Source organism: Crocodylus porosus, unplaced genomic scaffold, assembly GCF_001723895.1.
Source record: "Crocodylus porosus isolate Cpor-Errol unplaced genomic scaffold, CroPor_comp1, whole genome shotgun sequence".
Lineage (NCBI taxonomy): Eukaryota > Metazoa > Chordata > Crocodylia > Crocodylidae > Crocodylus > Crocodylus porosus.
The window spans coordinates 37,502,663-37,522,906 of NW_017728918.1; the positions used below are offsets into that span (position 1 = coordinate 37,502,663).

The 20,244-nt window shown below is 40.9% G+C and overlaps 1 protein-coding gene across 6 annotated transcripts in view; it reads left to right on the forward strand.

Moving 5' to 3' along the window:
• The window catches only part of ARHGEF10 (Rho guanine nucleotide exchange factor 10), a 210,684-nt gene that overhangs the window by 184,192 nt on the left and 6,248 nt on the right, over positions 1-20,244 (forward strand). For all 6 annotated transcript variants that reach the window (XM_019537490.1, XM_019537494.1, XM_019537493.1 and 3 more), the window contains 2 exons: positions 7,816-7,990; positions 19,720-19,842. In XM_019537490.1, the coding sequence (XP_019393035.1) occupies positions 7,816-7,990; positions 19,720-19,842 (298 nt within the window). The remainder of the gene's footprint in view (positions 1-7,815; positions 7,991-19,719; positions 19,843-20,244) is intronic.

A 20,244-nucleotide genomic window follows, 5' to 3' on the forward strand; every position in this document is an offset into this window, starting at 1 on the left:
TCCATTTCGATTTAGAAGCTATTTCTCATCCATATCTGTACCATAGAAGTTCTGCTTTTTCAGTGCATCATAGATTAGTAATAAATGCTAGCTAGTAAGCAGCTCACTGACAATTTTGACACTATCAGCTATTAGAAGGGCCTTTCATCTACCTGACTCCTTGTCCGTTGTTTTATATGTCTGAAGCTATCTCACATAACATCTACTACACACATAAAGCCTCTTAGCAGTATTACTTCTGATAATGAGCTACTGATGCAGAGCTGTACAGAGTTTTACTGCAGGAAACTGGTCTCTGGCTTGGAGGAATGCTCTAATGTACATCACTTACCTTTTCCTCATTGTACAAAAACCTTGCTGCAAAGTGGAGAGAAGCAGAATGAAAACACACTTCTCTCCCTTGTGCTCTCACTTGTTAGGCAGGTGAGGGGAGGTTCAGTCAAAGACATTGGTGACTCAAGCTAAAAGTCTCAACAGAACATTTGAACTGTGAACCTTCTCTGTGGGAAGCCAGGTGTTGGACCTGTAAGGCAGTCTTTGCAGGTTAGTCTAAACTGCAGAGATTGAATTGAAACAGAAGTGAACAGACATTTTTAGCTTTGATTGAGGAAATACAGCCACATGCCTGCAGTGGTTCAAGCTAGAAGCCGGGAGCTAAAGCATGACTCCCTGGCACATAGCCAGCATGGGCTGTGTGTTCACTTCCTCTTTCTGCTACCCCTGAGGTCTCTGGGATTTGCTGTCCAAAAACATAGCAGCAGTACTCTGCAGGGTTGCTTATCACTTCCTCTTCCTGCTTCCAAGTGCCTCTAGGATTTGTAGTCCACAGTCACTCTAAGTTTGAGTAGGGGAAAGGGTATTTAACTCCTCTCCCTGTTTCCAGACCCAGGCTAGAGTTGGCCGTGGGGGGGCAGTCCCTCCTCTGCAGACGGGGCTGCATCCCCAGCTGGGTTTGTTTCTCACCCTCACCCCTCTTTTTCAGCCAGCCCTCACTGCTTCAGCTAGGGAGCTGAGGGGGAGGGCCAGCCCTGCTCTCTGGAGCAGACATCACAGCCCGACCCAGGGCTGTAAAACTTACTGGGATGCTGGAGACTGTTATTTAACTTGAACCAGGAAGCAGTTTGGGATAGAAGTTTCATAAACTGGTTTGACGCAACTCAATTACATCTGATTCATTCAATCAGGTTTATCTTAAACCAGTTTCAGCTATTTTGAAACTGGTTTGTGTACACTGAGCTTTTGTTCTGTTACAAGTTTAAACCAGTTTCTGATGACTTAAACTGTATTATGTGTCACTTTTGTCCCTAGCCTAAAAGTGTTTGTATTTTTTCTTCGGGGCACAATCTGCAAAGGCTGTGCCCCTCCTTTGAACCATGCAAACCTTTCAGGAGCACAAGGGTCAATTGTTGCACTTTGATTTTTGCAGGGCTTCCATGCATTTCTTAGAGCCAGTTCAGAATACAGCTGCTAATTTGTTTACTGGTACATACTTCATCTGCTCTATATTCCTTAGGTTACTCTTCCTGTAAATTATTTTATTGATTTTGTTGTTGTTGTTGTGTTTTGTTTTTTGGGGGGTTTTGGTTGGTTCGTTGGTTTTTTTTAAAGCACTGGTTTGTACAGGCCATCAATATATTATGTGCCTCTGTTGGGTTAGGCATGTCTTGCCTTTTAAGAATCTCATTGTACAAAGTCAACCAACAATCCATACTTTTGCTTTGTGTGAAAACCCATTTCCATCCACCTCTGCTTGCTTTTTACAACACTCTTAAGCTGTTTTTTCTAAGAAGCGCAGTTGGCATCTTACATGCATCTTTTGGCTCTTGTTCCCTTCCCCACCCCCACCACTACCTTTTTTCCTCATAGATTGATTTTCTGCCATTTCATTTTGTTGTAATAATAGTGTTTTACTGTAATTTCTCAGTGAGTATTTAGAAATATCTCTTATTATGTTGCAAAGTATCCAGAGCTCCTTGGAAAGGGAACCTTGCTAAATAAAAGGTTCTCTGTTTTAAAGTGTTAAAGGTCCACTGACACTTTTCTGAAGTGTATGGTTTGTCTTAGTCCTTGGCTACTGTTTGCCTGCCAGCCAAGAAGTGACTGAATTTTAGTAATGCTTTTGTATAGTGATTTCTGTGGGCAGCCCCTGAAACCCTGAAGGGTCAGGTCTTTCACTGTAAAATATATAAGTATTTATATTATAGGATGAAAGTTACCATGTAAATAGAAAATATTCTCATGTTCCGCAGCATGACTAACTGCTGAAGAACTACCACTACTTAATTTTAAAGATTAAAGTGGAATTATCTAAAATGTACTAAATAAACAAAAAATCACCATGTTTAAGATTATGTTGCCCAAGTACTGTCATTTCTTTAAAGTAATTAAAGTCATTCTTTTTCATGAACAATGGGGCCCATTATGTGGAGTTTGCTGTGCTTGAGAAATCATGGTTCAGTTCCTGGCACAGCTATTAGGGCCTGGAATCACAACTGAGTTTACACCCTGCAAGTGGGCAACCTCTGAAAAGAAAGTTTTCAACTATGCAGTATACTGTCAAAACAATAGCAGGCACCACTGTTGTAAAGACTTGCTGTGGCATCCAAAATGTGTTCTGCAGCTTTGATGTTGCTATAGAGTTGGAACAGCGGAGCCTGACGAGAAAACATGGGTTCTGAATGGAAACATGGGCTCTGAATGGAAAGTGTATAGGGAATGTGGTAGTGAAAACTCAAGAAGAAGGAATGTAAAATCCTAGATTTAGAACTTGTTATTTTTTATAGAAATGGAAATCAGTCATGTTTTGTCACTTACTAGTTGCCCTTTTTGTTCTGTAAACAGCACTCTTTAAAAGGAAGGATCAGCTATTGCATTTCAAGTGGACGGTATCATCAATGTAGATGCCAGCAATTAGTTTTAGTGGAAAAGATTTATGTATCAGTGAAAAAATGTCCAGATTTTTGTACATTCTTGCTCCTACACAATGTAAGAAGGCTGTTTGATTGAGAAGAATAGATCTTTTTGTATATTTCCTACGTTGCTGAGGGGATGGCAAGTAATGTTTTTAAATGTCTCTGAATATTTTAACGGATAACTGTACAAGCTGAATGACACTGTGTGGGAGTTTAGTTAGCTAGTAACTACAGAATGCCTATGCAAACTGCTTAGTTATTTTAACAAAATTGCCTTCCTGCTTGTGGTTGGCACTGAAGGTTAGAATGCCACAGAGTGTGTAATTTTTTATCGTTAATTGTGTTCCTGATCCAAACACCAAGTAAGATGTTGGAAAAAATTATATTGACTTCAGTTTTTGAGAGCATTAAAAACGCACAGTCATTATAACAGTTGTGTGTCATACTGTAAAGCAAAACAGCATTCTGAAGCCTTGGTTGCCATGAAAAACATTCACATTTACTGTGGCTGTTTCAAGAAATTCACTTATAAAAAGGATAAATAAGTTTCCTAATGCTGTGGGAATGAAACAAAGAAGTGTATACAATTCTTGCTCTATTGGATACATTACATGCCATGTTTCTGAATTACATAACTTGTTTAAGAAAAAGTAAGAAAAGGAAAAGATAACTTACAGTATCACACAAGTGTCCAGTTTGTCTTGTTTAAACAAAAATCTCAATGTAAAGTACTAAAAATAAATATATACAGTAGACAAAAAGGAGCTGAAAACTGCCACATATGAAATGGAAGTAAAACTTAGGCTATGTACTGTGTTGAAATCAGAGGCTGTGGATAATCTCTATCACAGGCTATTGAAAGAATTGTCATGAAATTGCAAATATGATAGGCTTCTTATTTAATCTGTCAGTTTGACATATCCTGAAGAATGACAAAGAAGGTAACTATGTTAAAAAGCCATGGAGGAGGAGAAATCCATAACAATATATTCCTGTTAGCTTGACTTCAGTACTATGGAGGAATAATTAAGGGTATGGACATAAACAGAAAATGGAAAAAAATGCCAAACTAACCACAATTTTCTGACAGGAAAACTGGCCTCTTAGATAAGGAGAAGAGAGTGGATATAATCCATTTAGATTTGAATAAGGGGGACTTGATACATGCCTCATAGGAATCCTCATGTAAAGTGAAAAAGGTGCAGATTGATGCTGTAATTGCAAGATGGATAAGAGGTGTAATTGCAAGATGGAGATACTGTGTGTAAAGCGAGACTTAGGGAAAATGTAAGCACCCAAGACTGTCCACCTTGTTTCCAACCTTCCCTTTTAAGAACCTATTTTTCTCCCTCCTAGAAAGTCCACTGTAGGGTACCTAGAATTCTACTTCTGTGCAAAAGTTCAGTGTATAAAACAAATGGTCTTTGAATTAAAATCTAGGTCTCCTTTCCCCAAGTCCAGCTGATTGCCTCAAGTATAGTATCGTGCAAATCAAATACAATTTCATTCCATGCATGGAGAGGGCATTCAGAAGTGATGTGGTTCAAAGTTTGAAAAGGGGTGTCACAGTCACAGTTCAGTGAGTTAGTCTAGTCCCATTAATGCAACAGAAGTCCACATCTGCTGTGAATGAGGCAGACTCATGCATTTATGTACATGCCACTGTGGTATGAAAGGTAAAATAGACACTTTGTCTCTCAGTGCACCAGTTCCTCATCTATAAAATGAAGGCAGTCATTTTTCACTGTCTTACAGAAGTGTTATATGATCTAGTGCATGAAGACTGTGAGGTACTCAGTGAGATCATCAAAGAAACATAAGCATCTAAAATGGGGCTGAGCAAGTGCCAGTTCCAAGAGAGAGATTCATAGAAATGAAATCTCCGTAAGCATAGCTACTGAGTATATGCACAGGTGCTACCATCTTGGCTCAACTGAATAGTTGAGTACCCATCCCCTGCCAAAGGCTGATTGAGATCAACAATATTAACATCCCTATAAGTAACTGGGGCCCAATCTAGTAGGAATACTCTGAGTATCAAGTTCAGCATTTAAATCACTTTTGTTCAAAATCATAGGGAAGGGGGAGGTGTTAGTTATCAGCTTTACATGATAATCTGGTGGTTTTAGAGCATTCACCCAGGAAAGTCCAAAGGCCACATGTGGCTCCCAAGAAGCTAACATTCAGCCCCCAGGCTCCTGCCTATTCTCCTACCTATTCTTTCTTTCTGCTGTCCCCAGAGCCCTCATGCTTTCCCTTTCCTTCTCAGGCTTCCTCTACCTACCTGCACACATGCTAAAGAAACTCTCAGATTGGGCTACTTTCTTAAATTAAAAAAAATCTCACAGAACATCAAACCTCTGGTTGTACAGCAAGAATCTAGTTTGTTTGAACTAAGGCCATATAATAATTTATTGCATACTTGCTGTGGTTTGATTTTAAGCCATTATTATAAGTCAAGTCTCAAACTCCTAGAGCATTCCCTGCTATGTATATTTAGGACCATGAGAGACTGTATTTTCAATAATAATGTCAGTTCATACCCATAATTATATTTGGATTGAAAAGTATTCTTTAAAAGAAAGTTAATTGGATATTTTGTTCAAAGAGAAGTTTGGAAATGGAGGGCTTTATTTCCTAGGGATTGTCTTTTATTTCTCTTTGAAGCAGAGAGGTCATGGTACATGAATTAGAGCTCCCAAGTGTTTTACAAATCACAGTAGTAGTCAAATCGCTGGAAGACCCTGGGTGGAGTAATGCCACCACGAGAAGTATGGGATTGAGTGTCTGGCCAAAAAGGGTGTAAAAAGACAACTGGCCCCTTTCAAATACCTGAGGAACTTCTCCCATTTACTGTGTAAAAGAGTGGGCAGGCACAGAAACCTATTCTAAAGGGATTTGGGAAAGACCAAGTTCCTAGAAGAGCACAGAGTTCCAGCAAAGGAAGTTTAGATTGCACTGGAAGAAGTTAGTATAAGCGACTGTTCAACTTTATTGCATAAAGGTCTGTTCTGCTTCCCAAGTATGTATTCCACCCTGTAACAGAGCACAGGGTGTGCTCTGTTGCTCAAAGGGGCATGAGAAAACAGCCAACCAGCTTTTAGGTGGCTGCACTTCCAATCAGGCACAATTGCCCAGCTGTTTATTATGAGAACAGGCCTCTGAGCAGCATAACTGGCAGTTTGCTGCCAGCAGCTGGAGAGAGAGCATCATCCAGCTGGAGCTGCTGCTCATAATATCTTGGAGGTACAGGGAAGGAGCTATGAGGAAGGTGGAGGCTCGTGGTTTTGGGCATGGGCAACTGGTGCCTCATGAGTTGTGGGTACTTGGTGTCCCAGTGGCCAGTCACTGACCAGAGGTGGTGGGTTTCCCCTGCAGCAAATGCTGCAGACCGGAGTGGGGGCTCCCCCATGGCCAATCCCACCGACCCGCAAGTCACAGCAGCGTGCCACTGGCACTTCTGGGTGAGTGTTATCAACCGTGGGGGGAACCACTTCTTCTGGCGCCGCCAGTTCCCAGCTGGTGCTCTCAGGGGCAGCACCAGCACTCTCGCCTGCCCCCCCTGCCTGGGAATGCTGGCTGTCAGGGGTGCACCAGCACTCTCAGTGAGCGCATGTGCACCCCCTGTGCATCATCACTGGTTCTGGGACATGACCTAAAACAGCACCCAGGGCTGGATGGTGAGGTGTGACTGCTTGTGATGGAGCAGTTTCCAAGAAATGCCACATCTGTGCCTCCCCATTGAAGGATGAGTTTCAGGCACCAGGAACCCTACTGCCTTGCGGGTTACCCCATTGAGGGGGCAGGCTAGGGGAGCACACCCCAAAGACATAACAAGGGCTCAGGCTCACAGTGAGTTCTGAGGCAGGGCCCAGGTCAGGAAGGGACTTGAGGCAGCACCCAGGCTCACTGCAAGTCCTGAGGCATATGAAGGAGTCAGGTGCGAGGCTCCAGGGGGATGGGGCCCTAAGCCTATGAGTGAGCTAAGTGTGAAGCTCCTCAGGCAAGGGGATTAAGGGGATTGCAGCCCAGTGTCGGGCAGGGGATGAGGCCCCAGTGTAGGGGCGTGAGGGGACCAAGATGGTCCTTATCCAGGCAGGGAGTCTGAGGAAAAGGGAGGGGCTAGGATCTCCGATTGATTGCATGAGAGCCCAGTGTGGGGGCACAGAGTTTGCAAGCTCCAGTGTTAGGGCGTGGGAGTGAGGGTCCCAACATGAAGCACTGAAGTGCAGGTCCCAGTGTGAGAGCACAGGCTTATAGGCCAGGTATTAGGCCAAACAAGCTAAGGCCATGCATTAGGCCATGGATTCCATTTGCGAGTCATGGGACATGGTATAAGGGGATGTTTGGAGCCATGTATAGGCCCCTGGCATCAGGGCAAGTAAATGGGCATTGTCCTGCCTTGTTATCATCTTCTAATTAATATCAAAGGTGTGGCAGGCAAGGTAGGCAGGCAGGCAGTTTGCCCTGAAACAAGTGGGCAGGCCAACATTCAGACCAACCCCAGGATCACCACTTGTTACACACCCAAACTCAATCTGTGTTTATGTTGAGGAGTCTTACCAGATATCCTCCTGGTGGCAGCTCTGCTCTCAGGTAGCACAGTGGCAAAAAACAGTCTGGTCTCAGACTTTTCTACACTAGTGTGCTTTCTTGAAAAGACAGATGTGGAAATGCAGGATTGCTCTGAAGAAAAACAAATTCCCAACATGTTTGTTGTTTTTTTACAAACAAAATAAGTTACTGGGTATGCAGCTGTAAAGTTTTAGGGGCAAGACTTACCCTTGGTAGGGCAAAGGGAGTGAGACTACATGGCACTCTATACAATACAGGAGCTTACAGGTAAGAATGAATTATATGGCTTTGAACCTGTTATACTTGCTTTGTCTTTTTTTATTATTAGCACTATTTTGAAGCTCATCAAGAGGAGGGGATGGTGATCTCACATATGGCTGTTGCTGGAGTAGGAATCTGGATTGCATTCACATCTGGATCTACGCTCCGCTTGTTCCACACTGAGACTCTGAAACACCTCCAGGATATTAATATTGCCACTCCTATTCACAATATTTTGTCAGGTAACTGCATTGTACAATGTGATCTCAATCTGGATATTGCTCAGTAACTGTAACTCACATATGAACCAGAAGCCTAGGTGCAAACTGTGCATTTAATCTATATTTAAATCTCAACTATGCAGCTAAGGTGGTTATGACCAGATGGTTTGTCTGCACATCAGTATTAGCTCGGAAAAGTTGGCAGAAATATCGTCTATTAAGGAACTGAAGAGCTGGTTCAGTTCTTCTCTCCGCTCACAAGTGCCAGGGATTCAGTGAACTACTGAACTGTCAACTCCACATTAGAGGAAGCCATATTATTGAGCTGAATATTATAGGCCTCAACCCAGCTGAACACTTGCTTGACTTTAATTGTGTAACTAAGTGCCAGGCAGTGGCAATGGAACTTCTCTCACGTTTCAAGTTGAACATGTCTTCGGTGTTTTGCTGGAGTGGGTCGTTAATAGCAATGAGCTTTTTACAAAGGGCATTCACAGTTATGCTAAGATAAAGTTCAAAAGTACTGAACCTCATACTTCAGGAAGGAAGCTCATAACCAGTTGCCATCAGAAAATACTTCTCTCTCTCTCCCACCACCCCATTATTCTATGATGGCAGAGTAATTAGATGTACTATGGTATGTTTGTGCTTTCCTCTGAACCATCTGGGATTCACCCCTGGGTAGACAGAATATCAGACTAGAACCATTGGTCTGTCCCAGGATCCCCAATATGCAGATAAAGATCCTCTTTATGCAAATGGTGGTTCTCAAATTTTTTAGCCTCAAGGTACCTCTCTATAACTTTTCAGAATTTAATGGAACCCTGGTTGAGAACCATTGAACTAGGATTTAGCTGGTGCCTGGAAAGGGTAATGGGGACAGCACCTCACCATACCTTGCTTTGTTTTTTTTGCTGTCTGTCCTCTTTATGTCCCCGGTCTGTACCTGAGGGGTCTGTATTATACCTGCCACTGTGGCTGCTCCTCCAGCAACTTGCATACCAGCAACTAGAGCCCCATGCAGCCATGACCGCTCCCACTGGTCCTGGGGGCATGGGAGGAACAGAAGACAAGCCAGGATGTAGTGTGGCCCTCTGGCCCAGCATCTGCTCATCTACCTGTACGTGAGCAGCAGAGTGCACTGCTGGGAACACAGCAACTGCCCTCTGGTGGTAAGCAGCAGTAGGTGCCACCTGCCTGTCGTATGCTGGGGTACCTGGCAGGAGGAGAAGCAATTGTTTACCTTCTGGCACTGCAGCATGCTTGGAAGGATCTTGCAGCACTCTGTCTGAGAATCGCTTGTATAAAAAAATGCCTCATTAAGCCATCTCTGCTACCTGCTTAGAGGTGCATGGCACAGAAGCTGTTGACTAAGCTAGTATAGCTCTTAATGGGCATGTTTACATGAGATGCTTTACTGTGCATCACACTACTTTGCTGAGCAGTAAAGTGTCACTGTCTACATGGGCACAGCAATTAGGGTGCAGTAGATTAATTTACTGCACTGCTGGATAGTCCTGTCAGATACAAGTGGTATCTGGCATTGCAGTAAATTACTGCACTTAAATGCACATATGGACTGTGACATCAAGAATAATTTACTCCAGCTCAAATTGAGGTGGAGTATATTCAGTCTCATAAATTGTACATGTAGATGTGTCCAGTTAGTTTCAGTTTACACCAGGAAAAAAATCAGCTGTCATCTGACCTAGCATGCAACTACATGGCTTACAGGTACATTAGGCCTATCCCACTCATCCGATCAGGAAGACCTTAACTCAATCTGAGAGAATGTTTTAATTTTCCTGTTAGAACTGAATAGCAGGTGACACACAATAGAACCATTTTCCTATTATTTTTGTTATCAGGATCACAGATCAAAGCTGCACGTGGAACACTTAACTTTTATTTGAAAGGCGGCTGGAATTGCAGTCTAGTCCTAGTCATATTTTTTTAAAGGTTTCTAATCTCCTTATGTATAACAACAGTTTGGAAATTAAACCTAGCCTAAAAATGATTGTTGCTAATAAAAAAAATCAAGTGGCTGCTTAGTTTAATTTCTTAATCAAAAAATATCATGGTTTTACAATGGAACTTAAGAGGTGACAGCCCTTGCTCCAAATAATCTTTTGCCTATGTCAGTTTCCTGCTCTTGCCTTCCAGGACCAGGAGAGTAAGTGGAAAATATGGGCTCATATTAGCAACTGTATGCAGTACTAGTTAAATAAAGTATGCAGATGCTGGCAAACATTAGTTCCACAACAGACAGTGTGTGAATTAGGGATGCGAAGGATACTCTCTGTAAACATTCACACCAGGGGCTTTCCAGAACTCCACAGTTTAATATGCGGAGAGGGAGAGGGACAACTGGAATTGGAAAGCAAGCAGGAAGTAACGTTCAGCCTTTGGAAAAGACAGTGGAGAATCTTTTTTCTGGGAAATCAAGAGGCAACAAGAGGGAAGAGACTTAGGCAGTGGAAGTCTGGGAAGTGCCAGGAAAAGAAGCAGCAAAAGAGAGGAAGACACTGAAGAAGGATACAGGAGGAACTGGCCATGATTTAGGTACCATCATCCTTTAGTTTCTTGCAGTGTGGCACTTACTTGCAGGCACTGTACGTTAGAATGGATTTTGGTAGAGCTCAGAAAAAGCAGTTTGCTAAGGAGACAATGTTATCTTCTCATTTTTTCACATTTTATTAAAAGTTTGGACAAAAGAATTAGCTGAAGTGAAACACCAGAATTTAGCCTAAAATCTCACTGCGTGCCCTACTGAAGTGGAATTTAGGTACACACTTGTTGTTCATCTCTTTCACTATGTCTCCTTGCTAAAACTTTCCCACTCCTAAGTGCTTCATTGCTATTCCAAAAGGTGGAACTTCCTGTTCTTTCCAGCTCTCTCTCTCTGTAAATTTGGTAAGGATAGTATTCATATCACTTGTATTTGTGGACTCATATGTACAACTCACACTAGGACCAGATCTTGTTGTCAGTGAATGAACCTGCTGCAGTGATATGATTTTACCAGCACTTAGTTTTCAGCACTAAAACTGTTTTGTTTTCTTAAACAAATTCAGTGTTCATTTTAGTATATAAAACATTTTGGTATATAAACCTTTAGATCCCAAAAATAAACATTCTTCCTACCCTATCTTCATACCCTACATGCTGGATATTGCACTAGCTTTAAACTAAAGTTCCTTTGTAAATGGTCATGTTAGTACCTCTCTTTACAGTCTATTCTAGCATACAGTGCTTGCATGCAACTCCCACTAATGAGCAATCAGCTATTTTCTCTTTGCATTCTGTTTAAATAGGTCATTTCATTTAATTCGCCCTAATTGTGCAAAGGAATAAAAACTGGTGTGAACAAAAGAGGTAATGCCAAATTAATCTCTCTTACTATTGATAGAAAGAAAGCCTTGATGACTTTGCTTCTTTATGGTAAAATGAAAAATATTTTTCTGCCCCTGCATAATGAAAAAGAAAATCTTGAAAAATATTTTGCTTCAGTTGTCATTTCCCTGATAATATAACAAATTGATGTAACTTCCTAAGAAAGAGATTTGGCTTGTCATACATACTCTAGTTTAACTCTTATCACTGCTTAGCTTCTTTCTCGCTTATGAAAAACATTCTAGTGAACTCAAGGCATTTCCAAGAGTGGAACTGTAGAGGAAACATTACAGAAAAGTCCATTCCAAACATGCAGTGAATTTCAGTTATTCAGCTGCATTTCTTAGGCTTATTTTCAGGATCCTACTATATTACAGTAAAAAACCATAGATGACAGGGGTTTAGGAGGCTTGCATAATAAATATAGTGAGAGGCCATTTACAATTAAAAACAGCTGAAGAACATATCAGACTGTAATGTAATGGAAGGTAAAGAGAAATATGAAACAGAACCAGAGTGAAAGTACTGCATTTCTAGAAGACTTATTGTCCTGTAATTTGTTGTATTGAAGAATTTTAATGGATTCTCAAATGCTAAATTTGTGCTGTAAAATCAGAGGTTTGATGTACTACAAGGAAGCTGTTTTCAGATTTAAGAAAGCAGCCCAAGATGAGACTTCCCTCTGCATGCAACAAGGAAGCTCACTGAACTTGAGAGGAAGAAATTACTAAATCTAGAAATGTTCTGAAGGTGCCTTTGGGTGCATATACATGTGCCTCTGCCTGCACATTTGGTACTGCAGAATCATTTAGTACTTGCAGTAGCAAATAAAAGTGCCAAATGCAAGTACTGCGCAGTCTTGGTGACACACGGTTATTTTTAGACACTGCGTCACCGCAGTGATGAGCTACAGAAACGTAGTTCACTGCTACTGCGCAGTGTTGTCAGCATCATGGTTTGTGCCTGCCAATGCTACGTTGCCATAGTGTCTTGTGTAGATGCGCCCTTTGAAAAAAGAAAGTTCACAGATTAGAACAGAGTACAGTGTCACAGGTTTGTCAAATATCTGGACTCCTTGGGCTACATTGTCAGCAAGACAAAGAAGCCATAATAACAACTTTATATAAATAATAACAAGTTCTGTTAAAGCAACACTAAAATGAATGCTGAACATAACTTTATTGCCACATGCATACAACTTTAAATGTTTGCCTTAACTGCCTGCCTTTCCTACCACAAAGAATGTGCCTGTTCACTACCTTGGACAAGATAACATTGCAACACAGTGCCGAATACTAAGCACAAAATTAAGTGAACTGATGTTGTGAAGTGATTGTCACCAGAGTTTAATGATATTGTAGTAGACAGACAAAGCAAACTTGAGCCAATAGTAGTGTTGCGTTTTCTATATTGAGCATTTTGATTAATTCTGGCCCTGGAAGTGCCTCATAACTTACATTTAGGAGCGATAGCAGGAAAAAGAAACCTTTCAGTGAGTATATATGAAGGAATAAGTTCATGTTCTTGAGAGAATTCTCCTGAATCCTCCATGGTTTGGTTGTTTATCCTTTTATACCACTTAAGGACACAGAAAACACAAGAATGACTAGACTGAGGAAGTCACCACTACAGGAGAGCACTCAGCTGAAGAAGCTGCTTGCTATGTCACTGCCTCCCACCTTATCTAAGCCTTGAAAACTTAAAATGCATTCTAGTTATGCTTGGGTGTATAGGCCATTACATAGTCAACTGACATAGATGAAACCAGCGTCTAAGCTATTGTGATGTACCTGCTCTGGGGAATAATGATGGTTTTCTAAAGCTTTTTTCTCTGCTACACCTAGAAGAAGCTCCCTGCAGCAAAGTCTGTAGTTTTATTGACATATGGCTGGGTTGAGTTACAGAAGTTCTAGCTGGGGGAAGGAGGAACTCCAAGAAGTGTTACTTTCCTGTACATTTTAAAATAACACCTATTTAATTGACAGTCTTCTAGTGAACACAGTAAAGTCACAAACTGGGATTTTCAGCACCTAAAGCACATCTCTTTGTTTAAACTGAGGGTGGAACTCCTTGACTTGCATCAGGAGTAGACTATTGTTCTTTTAAGGAAAGAATCATAGGAAATGAGGGTTGGAAGGGACCTCAGGAGGTTATCTAGTCCAATACCCTGCTCAGAGCAGGACCATCCCTAGCTCTATCATCCAAGCTAAGGCTTTTTCTAGCCTAGTCTTAAAAACCTTTAAGGATGAATATTCCATAGTCTTTCTGGGTAACCTGCTTCAGTTTTTTACTACCCGCCTAGTGAGAGAGTTTTTTTCTCATATCTAACCTAAACCTCCCTTGCTACAATTTGAGACCATTGCTTAAGACCATTTGTCACCACTGAGAACTGTTTAACTTTATCCTCTTTGGAACCTCCTTACTGGTAGTTGAAGGTTGCTATTAAATCCCATCTTAGTTGTCTTTTCTCCAGATTAAATAAACCCAGTTCCCTCAGTCTGTCTTGATAAGTCATGTGCCCCAGGCCCTTAACAATTTCTGTTGCCCTTTGCTGCACTCTCTCAAATTGTCACCATCCTTTCTGTAGGGGAATGGGGGGTGAGCGGGGGCTGGACACGGTATTCCAGATGTGGCCTTACCAGAGCTGCATAGAGAATAATCACATCCCTCAGTCTGCTGGCAGTGCTTCTGCTAATGCAGCCCAGTATGCTATTAGCCTTTTTGGAACCAGAACACACTGCTGGCTTTTATTCAACATATTGTCCACTGTAACCCCCAGGCCCTTTCCTGCAGAGCTGCTGTTTAGCCAGTCAGCCCCCAGCATGTACTGGTGCAGGATGGTTCCATCCAAAGTGCAGGGCTTTGAATTGTTTCCTTATTGAAGCTCATGAGATTTTTTGGTCTGATTCTCCAATTTCTCTAGAATACTCTGAATCCTAGCCCTACCTTCCAGCCTATCTACTACTCTCAGCTTGGTGTCATGTTCAGTCTTTCTGAGGTTGCACTCTAGCCCATCTTCCAGATTGTTGATTAAGATATTGAACAAAACCAGCCCCAAGACTGACCCACTGGATGCCACTGGCTGCAAGCTAGACATCAAGCCATCGATTAGTACCCTCTGAGCCTGATGATCCAGCCAGTTTTCTATCCACCTTATAGTTTGTTCATTCAATCCATACTTCCTTAGCTTGCTTGCAAGAATGTTGTGGGAAACCTTATCAAAAGCCTTGCCGAAGTCAAGGTATACCACATCTGCTGGTCTCCCTGCATCCACAGAACCAGTCATCTCATCATAGAAGTGAATCAGGGAGCTCAGGCATGACTTGCCATTGGTGATGCCATGGTGACTGTTCCTAACCACCACCACCTCCTCCAAATGCTTAGAAATTAATTCCTTGAGGTCCTGCTCCATGATTTGCAGCAACTGGCGGGAGGCTGACCAGTTCCCTGTAGTTTCCTGGATTGTCTTTCTTCCATTTCTTAAAGATGGGCACTATATTTGCCTTTTTCCAGTCATCTGGGACCTCTCCTGATAGCCATTAATTTTTAAGATAATGGCCAACAGCTCTGCAGTCACATCAGCCATGTCCCTCAGCACCCTTGGGTGCATCACATCTGGCCCCATGGACTGGTGCATGTCCAGCTTTTCTAAATAGTCCCTAACTTGTTCTTTTCCCACTGTCAGCTGCTCACCTCTTCTACAAATTGTGCAGCCAGGTGCAGTAGTCTAGGAGCTGATCTTGCCTGTGAAGACTGAGGTAAAAAAAGGCATTGAGTACTTCATCCTTTTTTCTGCATCATCTATTGCTAGGTTTCCTCCCGATTTAGTAAGGGATCCACACTTTCCCTAGTCCTCCTCTTGTTGCTGATATACTTGTAGAAATCTTTATTGTTACCCTTCATATCCTCTCTAGTTGCAACTGCAATTGCTCTTTGGCCTTCCTGATTTCATCCCTGCATGCCTGAACAATATTCTTATATTCCTCCCTAGTTTTGTCCAGGTTTCCACTTCTTGTAAGCTTCCTTTTTGTGTTTTAGCTCACTGAAGAGTTCCTTTCTAAGCCAAGCTGGTCTTCTGCCATACTTGCCTACTCTTCCTGTGTATTAGGATGGTTCATTCCTGCACCCTCAATAAGGTTTCTTTGAAGTACAACCTTGATTCTTTCCCCCCTCAGACTGGTGTCTCAGGAGATCCCACCCGTCGGTTTCCCAAGCAAGTCAAATTTCACTTTTCTGAAGTCCATAGTCTGTACTCTGCTGCTTTCCTTTCTTCCATTCCTGAGGATCCTGAACTCAATCATTTCATGGTCGCTTCTGCCCAAGTTGCTGTCCGCTATTACATCCCCCACCAATTCTTCTCTGTTTGTGAGAGCAAGTCAAGAAGATGCCTAATTGGCCTCTCCAACACTTGTACTGAGAAGTTGTCCTCAGACCTCTCCAAAAACTTTCTGGATTGCCTGTGCACTGCTGTACTGCCCTCCCAGCAGATGTCATTAGGAAAAGACACTGGGGACTGCTTGTATTAGTTATTTTATTTCTTGTAAGTGCCCAAGGCTATTTTGGGAAGGGCTGCCCATAAATCTAATAAATAAATAGATCAGGACAAAACTGTTGCTAATGTTTTACATATTTTCCCAGGTAGGAAAAGCTTGTGCCCAGCTACTGCCCCAGATCATGTATGCACAGTGGTTAGTATACATGTGCTCTAATTCACATATTTTAAAATATTAATAATTAAAAATCCTGCTGTACACAGTTCATACCTCCACCAACTAGCTTAGAAGTGTTAAGGTCACATTTAATATTTTATTATTTAATACAGGATGCTGGTATTTAAGCATGTAAATATCCTTAAATGCATTATCTTCACCAGACTTATTATTTTTAATCTTTAACTGAGTTGCCCTTTTAGAGAGGTTCTGCTTACTCTGATATGTCTGATTTCTTTTCTCTTATGTATGATGATAGGTTTTACCTATTGAACAAACAGGCAACTTCTGTTTTTCATCTCCTATTGTTACATTCATGCTTCCTGCAAACTGATGAGAAAGGGAACAACATTTCCTCATTTCCTTTCTGTAAAAAATAAACTCTGCTTTTTTCATTTGAAGTTCCTGCACACACATACACAATACTTCATTACGTCAATTTGTTATAACCAAGTAGTAAGAAGAGGGAGAGCAGTTCAGACTGCCTGATTAAATATGCAGTAGCATAGGGTTTTTAAGACAGTTTAATTTGCTTGTGGAGCCTAATCATTGGATGTAAAGACTTGCCCTTGCACCTTTGTAGACTTCACTTCAGTGGGGCCCTGTGAGGGGGGCATATGCACAAATTCTGTTGCTGAGCCAGGATCAGAAGCTGACATGTGAGGAAGATCAAGATTGATGCTGCAGTCCTGTAGAGTCCTGCAAAACTCACCATGTGTGTAAGCCTGTAAAGAACCTGAGTGTTATTAAGCTGCCCTTGCACCTTTAGCAATTTCATTTCTCCATGGGTACCATTTCATTGAAGAACTTTCCTTTAACTATAATAGTGTTTTACTTACATGCTTATCACTCTCCCTTGATTGATCTTTACTGGGTGATATTTTTTTTCCTTTGCTTAGGGGATAGAACGCATCCAGTTGATCAAGAGCCATTTCTTTCTCATTTTTCCCTTTAGTGTTTAATGGATAAAATTAAAATCACAAAACACTGCATTGTAATAAAAAGATAGAAATAAAAATGTTCACAATAGAAAGCAGCACATGAATATTTTTAATAAGTGACTGTTATCATTATGAGTTATCATCAGTTATTTCTGCAGTATGAAGACAGATGCAGATGTTTCCTGCTTTCCCAAGGATTCAAAGCTAGAAGTTTTTCTTTTGACCTCACATTCAATGGTTCGTGCCTAGTGTTGTGTTCTGTATTTAAGACTCCAGGTTGTTCTATACTCACTTGCTGTTTTCACATATGGAAACAATAATATTACTTCACAGGTGCAAATCAGTAGTTGGCAGTCCTTTCAGGGCTGCTGTGTGAGAACAAGCACTGATATTTTTCTTTCAGTGTAAAGCACCTAGCGAATGTATTGCAAGGATTACAAAGATGAAGCTGGGCAATATTCCCAATAGACTGCTTAAGAAGAGTAAAATTGGCCACCAGTTTGTTCTGTTGGTACTAACATTGATTTGTATGCATTGCCTATAAGCTAAGCCACAAACTGCAGATCTTGATTCCAGAAGTATAACTGGCCAGTACTGTGCCCTGGGCAGAACTGTTCCTTCCCACACCCTACACCTTCCCCACAGCAGTTCTGGCTGAGGCTTCAGCAAAAGAAGAGGGCACAGCACTAGTGGCAGTGCAGGAGTAGCAACTGGAAGTTTGCTGCTGCTCAGGAAGATGTCACCTTTTTGTCACTGATGTGTGTCAAGTGGCCAGAAAAACATGGGTTTTTGACACCAGAGAAGCTTTCAGTAGCTTTAGGATTTGGATAATTTTTGATTCACTATAAAAATAATTGAAAAAAAATAGTTGTATCTAGATCTGGATTTGTTTCTATTTTCATGTAAGGGCTAAATCGAAACAGTTTGTGCTCATTCTAACTGAGCTTCTAAAAGCTGTGCAATTGTTAAAATCAACACAAGTGTACAGACACTTCTGCAAAATATCTGAGCATCAAAGTAATGGCAATATTAGCTGACTGAGATGGATCAGGTGACATCATATGTAATTGGCATTGTAGTCCTTCGTTATAATAACCTTTTGTTTAATAAATATGATTTGATTTGCCTTCATTTTGACTAACAGATCAAGGCTGTAGCCTGTGGCATTATTCTGGGGTCTGATGTTTTTTTTCCTATGATAAATATCTGCTGCACTCTGTTTTCATCCAGCTGTGATCACCTCAGTGTCATCCACTCTCTGGCTGCAGTGGTAGCATTTTCAGTCTCCTTTAATATTGTCCCTCTGATGAGCTGTGAAGAAGCATTCTTGCATGTGCCACTTTGGAAATCAAGTACATTATATTTAATCTAAAACAACCCCAAAGCTTTGCAAGATGCATAATTATTTCCTTGTCGGCAGGGGAACGTCAGTGTTATGATTATTAAAAACAGTAAGAGTTTTTACTATCAGCCAGATGGAGAGAAACTAACATCTAGATTGTCTTGGAATTTTCATTATGCTTAATTTATATTTCTAAGTAGGTTTGATATACATGCTGCTAATTCATCCAACTGTTAGATGTAGCCACAATCTTCTCCAGCCCTGAGCAACCTCAATAAAAGTCATCTGCAGACGTCCTTGCCTTATTAATGCTCATGTGTTATTTCAGAGCGTTACTGAGTATTTTAATCAGTAATCATAAATCTTATTTTGAGATTACTAGATACAAACTTTGTTCATACTGTTTCTGTCTCGGCCAGTTCCTAATTCACGGCACAGTTTCACTCCTCCTCATAGAAGAAATTAGTTTCCATTTAGGAGAATTTAAGTTTTTGAAATGGCCAGTTAGACTGTATTAAGCAGTTATTTTTAGTTTTTTATCATGAGCTAAACCCTCTTTGTTTTCAAAGAATAAAAACTATAACCTCCCAAAGCATTAAGTTGTTTCAGAAATGGAAAAGGAAAGGGAAAGCAGTTGTGTCAATTAAATATGAATAGTGTTGAGCCTTGAATTCAGTGTAATGTTGTAATTATATACCACCGTTGTATATAGTAAAATGCATTGTAGCATTGCTACTAAGAATATGTAAAAGTAACCTATTTGTAAAAGCTGCTTTTTGTACTGGAATTTGGTGGTTTTTAGCACAATAAAATTGAATTATTACAGCATTTCAGAAGTTTTGGTGCAGTTACACAGCATGTAGGTGAAGCTGATACATAAGAATACTTAAGCATCTACTTAGATGCTTTGCTGACTCAGAACCTATGGGTGTTTATACACATGGTTTAGTAGGTGGGAGAGGGGGTGCTTTAATTAGAGTGGATCCAAGAGCCACTCTAATTAAAGCACCCAGAGCATCACATGTATCAGTGTCCCTGTCCTAAAAATGGTGGCGGGGCACCTTAAACTAAAGCTCGTCAAACAAGCTTTAGTTAAACTGCCCCCACCACCATTTTTCAGCACGGGGACGCTGACATGTGATGCTGTAGTCAGCTGGCGAGTGAAAATTACCACACTCCAACAGACTTGATTAATTGAGTCTGCTCCAATGCGGTTTAATTACAGTGGATCAGGGCAACCTTGATGCATGTGTATAGATGCCCTATAATTATATTATGTGTAACTTATCATATTAACTATAGATTACTGTCATTAAGGCAGAGGTTATGACTATGCAGTAATGTAGCATTTTTTGAATTACACAGGACAGCAGCGTGTTTCTGTAACCAGTCTACTAGTATGCCATGGTTTATTGTTGGTTGGAACAAATCTGGGAATTATAGTAGCGTTACCAGTGCCTCGTCTGCAAGGAATTCCAAAAGTGACTGGTAAGATAACTCATTGTATTTGAGTGTGATAATTTTAAGCTAAGGTTTTGCTCTTCAGTATGCTATTTGATGTATATTGAGTAAATATATGTTGTTTTATATATTGTATAGATATAAGGCTTTATCATAAAACTATATTTATTAATTTTAATTAGATTTACAATACATCTCCAATATCTATTTTTACTTTATTGAACCAGCACATCTAACAACAATTGAAAGAGCAAGATAGTAGTTCTTCAATTCACAATTTATGGAGAACCTGTAGTTCAAGGTTGTAACAGCACTTGCACTACAAGAGAAGTGTTGCTGCCCTGTACACTTATTTTTACAACTCATGTTGGAATGCTAATTGTTACGGGGAATGGTAGTGGAGTCAGAGGGTTGTTTGTTTCCAGATTC